Source organism: Mastomys coucha, chromosome X, assembly GCF_008632895.1.
Source record: "Mastomys coucha isolate ucsf_1 chromosome X, UCSF_Mcou_1, whole genome shotgun sequence".
NCBI lineage: Eukaryota > Metazoa > Chordata > Mammalia > Rodentia > Muridae > Mastomys > Mastomys coucha.
The window spans coordinates 16967008-16975751 of record NC_045030.1 but is presented as its reverse complement, the minus strand read 5'-3'; the positions used below and the strand labels follow the sequence as shown (position 1 = coordinate 16975751).

Here is an 8744-nt window from a genome sequence, read left to right as displayed (position 1 = left end):
CGGAAGATTTCTCAGACAATGAGCCACCAACCAGACAGCATACACCAGCTGATATGAGGCCCCCAACACACATTCAGCAGAGGACTGCCAGGTCTGAATTCAGTCAGAGAAGATGCACCTAACCCTTAAGAGACTGGAGGTCCCAGGGTGTAAGAAGGTCTGGTGAGGTGGGGGTGGAGGGTGGGGACATCCTTGTGGAAAGAGGTGGGATGAAGGAGGTATGGGATGTGGAACAGTCAGAGGGTGGGTCAGGAGGGGATAAAATCTGGAGTGTAAAAAAAAACAATTAAATAAAATTTTAAAAAAGATCTAATCAAAACTTAGTAAACAGAACTTGAACGAAGATGAAGAATATTTATAAGATCATCTTTAATAGTTACCACATAAGAAATCACTATCAATCCTATCAATTTTAAGTATTTTAGTTCAATTATCTTCCAAAGGTTTATCTAAAATAAAAAGTATTTTACAACATAATTTAATAGAAAATGTTCTCATTTAACCAAGTAAAAATATACATGAAAACTTCCTAGGCCACAATTTGATTTGTTTTCATTAATATTTAGAAAGATCCTAGGTTAATATCCTTACACTGACAAAAACTGCTATGTAGTAATTAGATTTCTATTTTAAATGGCTTAACAACACTCTTTTGGACTTTGAACTTGAAAGGTAGAAAGTTGATATGTCAAAAGTTAAAAGGGTTCATATGTACCAACCAAAAGACCTAAGTATATATAAGTCAATCATATTTTTTTTACTGGGAGAAAATCAGTGTAGTTAACTATGTATAGATTTAGATTCTTCTGATAACATATCAGGCTGGGAGGATAAGACAATGGAAGTAAAGTAACATAACAAACACAGTATCTTCAGTATCTTCCTTTTATGGGGTGAGGGTGTTCATTACTGAAACATAAAACTTACTGAGTACCAGCTTTCCCAATACCATGTCATTCTTCTAACCCCTATGTATCACAGTACCAGAAACATGCTTTCATAAAAGGGCACGATTCATGATTTATGATTAGTCATTGATGCATATATTATGCTCCACTTATGCTGGCTAATAGGGTTGCTTATTCTTTCCCCATGGCCTTTAATTATATGATTGAGCATTTTACTTTTAATGTGCTACTCCCAGTTCATCCATAAAATCTGTTCTATTTCCCTCCCAGGAATATCCATGTGTCCTCCACCCAGTCCCTTTCTCTATACCTACTCTTTCTACGGCTACAGATTGCAGCTTGGTTATCATTTATATAATGGCTAATATCCACATATAAGTGGATACACACCATATTTATCTTTCTCGTCTGGGTGACCTCATTCAGCATGATTGGGCAGTGATGGGAAGATCAGTTGGTATTGGGGAAAAGAGATGTGGTTGTGAATGCAGGGAGAGACAGCTAGAATTGAGGTGCATTTGGGGTTATGGAAACCTAGTGTAGTGGAGACTTCCTAAAAACATATGAAAGAAATCCTAATGAAATTTTCAAATAATGAGGGAGACAGAGTCCCAACTAGTCATTATTGTCAGTAAACAATGTTTCTAGTAGCAGGCCTGGATTATCTCTGATTGAGTTGTTGACCATCAAAATCCCCAAGCAACCCAGGCTGTTGCCATAACAATAGGTTACTCTTCATAAACTGACAGCAAGTCCTCATTGCTGAAGACAACACCCACACAACTCACTGAACATGGAGAGGTCAATCTGGTGCCTACATAGAACCTATACCCCTACCTTCTAGTATCTTTGTATAGGAAGAAACTCTACAGGTTACCAAAAGTGGAACATAAAAACCAACCCAGCAGCCTGGTGATGATGGCACATGCCTTTAAACCCAGCACTTGAGAGGCAGAGGCAAATTTCTGAGTTCAAGACCAGCCTGGTCTACAGAGTGAGTTCCAGGACAGCCAGGGCTATACAGAGAAACCCTGTCTAGAGAAAACAAAAACAAACAAACAAACAAAACAACCCAGCCACAAAACCTTTGTTCTACAATGCTGCCCTTCTAACAAATTATGTTAGGGGAAATGATGGCACAAAGCTTGTGAGAATAACCAACCCATGTTTCATTTGAGTTAAGGCCCACTCCATTAGATGAAGCCTATATTCAATACTTCTTGAGTGATCAAGAAGCAGAAGCCTAAGTTAAAACCAAATAATACTGGTTTAAAAAGTAGTGATAAAATGACTCCTAATAATATTCTGCTATACTCATAAATCAGTGCCTTATTCAGACATGATCAGAAGACCCTTCCTCTTTCAGCAGATGGAAACAAATTCAGAGATTCACAGCCATATATTATGCGGAGAGAAAGGTCTTATGACCCACATCTCTAAATGGGATGTCTCCATCAAATCCCTCTACTCAAGGCTCAGGAAATGCCATAAATGAGGAAGGAGAAAGAGTGTAAGAGCTAGGAGATGGAGAACACCAGGAGAACAAGGCCCTTTAAATCAACTGTGCATAGCTCATATGAACTCAGAGAGACTAAAGTAGCAAGCTCTGAGCATGCATGAGTTGGTACCATATTCTTTGTATATATATTATAGCTTTCAGCTTAGTGTTCTTATAGGAATCCTAAGTGAGTGTATGACTGTGTCTCTGACTCTTTTGCCTTCTCTTGGGCTCTTTTCCTTCTTTTGGTTTGCCTTGTCAACTTCTATGTGATGGTCTTAGTTTTATCTTATTATATTTTATTGTGTTATGTTTTGTTGTTATCCCATAGAAGTCTATATTTTCTAATGAGAGACAGAAAGGGAGTGAATCCAGATAGAAGGAGGTGGGAAGGAACTGGAAGAAGTAGAGTGAGGGGAAACTGCAATCAGAATAAATTGTATGTGAAAGAATTTACGTTCAATAAAAGAATGCAAAAAAAGTTTGTGAAAACTCATTTTCACAATTAATTGCACAAAACTGACAGATTCATACTCATAGAAATATTTTTATTTCTGTTATCTATGAAAGAACATTAAGCTAGGAGCCCGGTATGTTATCTCACGCCTGTCACCTCAGTATTTTAGAGGCCAAAGCAGGAGGTTTGTTGGCAGTACAAGCCCAGCCTGACTACAAAGTTAAGTTCTTGGATGGATACAGAACATTAAGCTACAAAGAGTAAATATATAAAAACAAATTCAGAAAAGACATTATAAAGTCAAAGGTGAGCAGGAAAGGGTACATGGGAGGTTTTGAGAGGAAAGAGAGAAATACTATAACTATAATATCAAAATTAAAACATGATAAAAATAAATTCGGTAATTCTGTCGACTCCCAGTTTTTATTAGTGAAGAGGGGGATATTTAACAGAGATTAAAGTTATAAAAACTTTCATTTACTTTCTGCTGAGAAAATAAAGAAGAAACAATTCTTAATGCCTATCATATCCACCCATCCATTACTTTCAATGTTATTTCCATTGTCTGTTTGTCAGAGGCAGAATTATCTCAAATTCAAAGTTACCTTGGGCTACACAGTGAGACCTTGTAAAAAACAAACACACACACACAAAACCCAACAGAAACACTGGCCAGAACAAGTGTGACATACAAAGTGTGGTACATTTACACAATGGAGTACTACTCAGCTATTAAAAATGATGAATTCATGAAATTCTTAGGGAAATGGATAGAAATAGAAAATATCATCCTGAGTGAGGTAAACCAACCACAAAAGAATACACATGGTATGTACTCTCTGATAAGTGGATATTAGCCCAAAAGCTCAGAATACCCAAGATACAATTTACAGTCCACATGAAGCTCAAGAAGAAGGAAGACCAAAGTGTGAGTGCTTTAGTCCTTCTTATAAGGGGGAACAAAATACTCATGGGAGCAAATATGGAGACAATGTGTAGAGCAGAGACTAAAGGAAAGGCTATGCAGAGACTGCCCCACCTGGGGATCTATCCCATATACAGTCATCAAAACCCAACACTATTGTGGATGCGAAGAAATGCATGCAGAAAGGAGCCTGATATAGCTGTCCCCTGAGAGGCTCTGCCAGAGCCTTACAAATACAGATGCAGATGCTTGCAGCCAAGCATTGGAGTAAGCACGGGGTCCCCAATGGAGGAGTTAGAGAAAGGACTGAAGGAGCTTAAGGGGTTTGCAGCCCCTTAGGAGGAACAACAATATGAAGTAACTAGCACCCTCAGAGTTCCTAGGGACTAAACCACCAACCAAAGAGTACACATGGTGGGACTAATGGCTCCAGCTGCATATGTAGCAGAGGATGGCCAAGCCAGTCATCAATGGGAGGAGAGGCCCTTGACCCTGTGAAGCTCAATAGATGCCCCCAGTGTGGGGGAATCAAGGGCTGGGAAACAGGAGTGGGTTGGTGGGTGGAGGAATACCTTCATAGAAGCAGGGGGAGGGAGGATGGGATAGGGGGTTTCCGGGAAAGGGGAAACCAGGAAAGGGGATAATATTTGAAATGTAAATAAAGAAAATATCTAGTAAAAAATGTTAAAGGCTAGAATTCTTAGCTTGCTATCTAAGACTCATCACAACCTACTCTATGTTTTGGCACTCTACCATGGAAGCTTTACAGACCTCACACTAGTTTTGAGCACTTCCAAAAATGCCTTACCTTTAGTTCACACTGTTGTTACCTAACACAGTATCTTACCAATGGTTCTCTACCTGCCCATGCAATGCCCCCATTTTCTAACCTCAGCACAACTTCTATTTTCTTTTTAAAATGATTTCTATTTCCAAAGTTAATACTGCTCTCACGGCTGCTATATTATTATTTTCCTTCCTCCAACCTTCTTGCAATACTCAGCATTTACCAAAACTAAGACCGTTTATCACTTTCCATAGATATCTGTAATGTGAGACTGTAAAATTAGCACAAACCAGGACCTTTATTCGGACCATTTGAGATCACTGAAGATGAGAGCAGGGAGAGAAGTCAATAGTGAAAGCACTGTGTGCTTTCCCACGGGAGCAGAGTTCAGTTATCTGCACCTACATTTGGCTGGCTCACAGCTGTCTGTAATACTAGCTTTATGGGCTCCAATGCTCTCTTCTAACTTCTGTGTGGTATCTACACACAGAGACACATAGACATATAAAAATAAATCTTTAAAAGAGATACCTTTAGATATGTTGCATATACATAAAACATGCTCAGTGGCCTCAGTACATGGACATCATGCACTACTAAACAATGAACACAATGCTGACAAATGCAACAAGTCTGATGCATCTCAATACTTTCAGCTAATTTATAGGAGCATATACTATATGATTTTATTTATAGACTATCTTCAAAATGACAAAATTATAGAGATGGAAAACAAATTTGAAAATGATGTGGGTTGATGGTAGCATGCTAAATATATAAAGTGGTAGTACAAGGCAGATGTTGATGACAGAGTTCTGCATCTTGGTTGTGGTGGTTACACAGGCATACACACAAAAAATACCGACAGAAGATTATACACTCACTGTACCAATGTCAAATTCCTGGTTTTGATACTGTTCTATGATTAAGTTATAACCATTAGAGAAACTGGGTAAAGGATACACAGGACCTCTTCATACTACTTTGCATGAGGACATTTAAAGAAACAAACAAACAAACTTTCTCTCTCTCTCTTTATATATATATATACATATATAACTTTTAAACATGTTTATGAAAATATTAAATACAAAATATTTTATATAATACAATTATGATAGATCCTTTCTAAGCATTTAGTTTAAGAAAAAGAGCTTTCAAGTCTTTTATACATTATTATTTTGCCTTATAATCTCTCATTCTCAGAAATGATAGCCTAAATTATGTTTGTCATTACTTCACTTTCTTTCCAGTTTGCCATTTGTTTCCTTTCATTCTTCTTGTTTGTTTATTTGTTTGATGTCTCATGTAGACCATGATGACCTTAAACTCACTTATGAAATCAAAAACGAGTTTGAATTTTTGATTTTCCTGCCTTCACATCTCTAGTGCTGTACTTAGAGGCATGAACCACCATGCCCAATTTTTTTATAGGGTACTAAAGGAATTGAACCAAGGGACTCAGGCAAATCCCATGATTATATTTGTAAATAATATATTCTTTATTGTATGCTTTTGAACTTAACATAGTGGAATTACAGTATATATACTTTTCTGTGCCTTGTAACTCTAATAAACACTCTGGTGATTGAAACTCACTTGGTTTTGTGTATAATTAATTAATTTTTACTTCTTCAAAATGTCATATATAAATATACTACACATACACATATATAAAATACAGAGCATATTCAAGATTATATATACAAAAGTATATAATACAAATATATAAATACTTATATATAAATACATTTTCTTGATTATATTCTTGTACTTTAAAAAGGTAACTCTTAGGAAACAGGATGTAGCTCCGTGATGGAGCAGTTAGTTAACTAGCATGTGCTAGGCTCCAGCTTTGATACCCAGCATCACAAAAAACAAACCAAAACGTCTTCTAATGACATACTGTTACAATAGAAAATATCTTCACTTAGATAAAAAGCTAAGATTAATTTTTATGTATACTAATAGTGCCAAAACATGTGCCCATAAGAAGTATATGAGTGCTTTGGTTATTTTATACTTTTTTTTTCTTTTTTAAAACACTAGAGTCTGAACCTAAGGCTTTGTATATACTAGATAAGTACTGTATCATTAAGTTATATACTTAGAGCTTTATAGGGTTCTTTTATTTTTAAGATTATAAATCAAATAAAAATTAATGAAATTATAAAAATTATGTATATGCCCTTCCTTAAAGCACAATATTCACTTAGATATTTATGGGATATCTAATTAATTGGTAAATCAGAAGAATATACTCACAATATTGAAGAAAAAGTTTTAAAAAAAGCTAACAAGAAGGTGACAAATACCTAAATCGTTGAGAAAACACAACTCACCTTGAATGATAAAATTCCAACTTTTCCTGGAGACCTGTTCAAAAACAAAAGAAGGTATTAAATAGAAGAAATAAGAAAAACTTCTAGATATTAATAAAGACAAGCTCACATTTTAAAACTAGGAATATATTTTGTCACTGGAAAGTCTTGTTTTTGTATAATAAAATCTGGAAAACAGAAAAAAGCAAGGAAGCATGGCTAAAGCAATTATTATAAGCTTACCAGTTGTCTTCATATAATATAAGGAGCTCTGTCCATAAGAAACTGGACAACTCCATGATAAACTTTCTCAAAATGATTTTTCTAAATGTAAAATTGTGGGTTAAAATTATTAAACCTTCAAATTCTGGGGATAGTCTCAGGTTGCCATCCAGAACACTACACCAATTTATATTCTCACTGATTTAAGAATGCCATTTACCTTTGTCAAAAATAAGTACCATCTTTTAGCAAATATACATATTATTTTTGCCTTGCGTTACAGTCCTTTGATTCTAACATCGTTCAAAATTTTCATATGCGTTAGACATAATTGATTTTGGAGAGAAAATCATTTTTGTTTTGGCCTCAATTTTTCTACTGAAGCAAAATTCTACTCTTACCTAGGGTAAAATCAAATTCTACTGGTCTAAAAAAAAAAAAAAGAAAAAAAAATATAATGATAAAACTACTCTTTTAAATTCATATGTATTTATTTATTTACATCCCAAATTCACCCCTCCCAGAGACCCTCCATTTTTCCTCTGAGAAGGGTAGAGTCCTCTTAGGTATCCCTCCACCCTGGCACATCACGTCTCTGCCAAAGTAGGCTCACCCTCTCCCAATGAGGCCAGACCAGGCAGCCCTGTTGGAGAACAGATATCACAGACAGGCTACAGTTTTACGGAGAGCCTCTGCTCTAGTTGTTGGGGGTCTGACTCTTAATGACATTCTGCTATTCTCATAGATTGGTGCCTTGTTTAGCCATTATCAGATAATCTTCCTGACAGGAACGAATCGAGACTCACAGTCAGACATTTTACAGAGAGTAAGAGAAGTTGGAACACTCAGTCCTAAATAGGATGTCTCTATCAAGTTCCTCCCCTCAGGCTTTAGGGAACCTCAGAAATGAGAAAGCAAAGAGTATCTTGTAAATCAACATGAACAAAGCTCATATGAACTCATAGAGACTAAAGCAGCAGGCACAAGGCCTACCTGCACAGGTCTGCACCGGGTCCTCTACACTTAGATTATGGTTTCCAGTTTTGTTTTTATGTGTTTTTTTATAGAATTCCTGAGTGTGCAAGAGTCAGTATCTGATTCTTATTGCTTCTCTTGGGCTCTTTTCTTTCTATTGGCTTGTCCTTTCCAATTTTGATGTGATAGTTTTTGTTTTTTATTTTATTTTGTTATATTTTCATTTTGTCCCTTAGAAGCCAGTTCTTTTCTAATGAGATACAGAAAGGGAGTGGATCTGAATGGGAGGGGAGGTGGGGAGGAGCTGGGAGGAGTGCAGGGAGGGGAAACTAGAATCAGGATATATTACATAAGAAAAGAGTCTATTTCAATTAAAAAAATAAAAAAAAATGACAAATACTCTAACCTTAAACATAGACTACTTTAGATACAGTAATTTCAAAATAATTTCTCAATCCTCACCATTTTCTCTAAGGAAGAACAGTTTAATATTTGCTTCCTTATACAATCAAACAAATATATTTATGGCCACTAATTATTTTACCTCAGGGCTACATGGCTACAGTAAATGATAAATATGCCATTCCTGGATTTTGAAAAATAAAATGCAATGATCACAGATGATCCAGCTTTGTGTTGAAAGGCAACTTC

The 8744-nt window shown here is 36.0% G+C and overlaps 1 protein-coding gene across 2 annotated transcripts in view; it reads right to left on the bottom strand.

Moving 5' to 3' along the window:
- Window positions 1-8744, bottom strand: part of Wdr44 (WD repeat domain 44) — a 102137-nt gene that overhangs the window by 57517 nt on the left and 35876 nt on the right. For both annotated transcript variants that reach the window (XM_031348900.1, XM_031348806.1), the window contains exon 2: window positions 6918-6951. In XM_031348900.1, the coding sequence (XP_031204760.1) occupies window positions 6918-6951 (34 nt within the window). The remainder of the gene's footprint in view (window positions 1-6917; window positions 6952-8744) is intronic.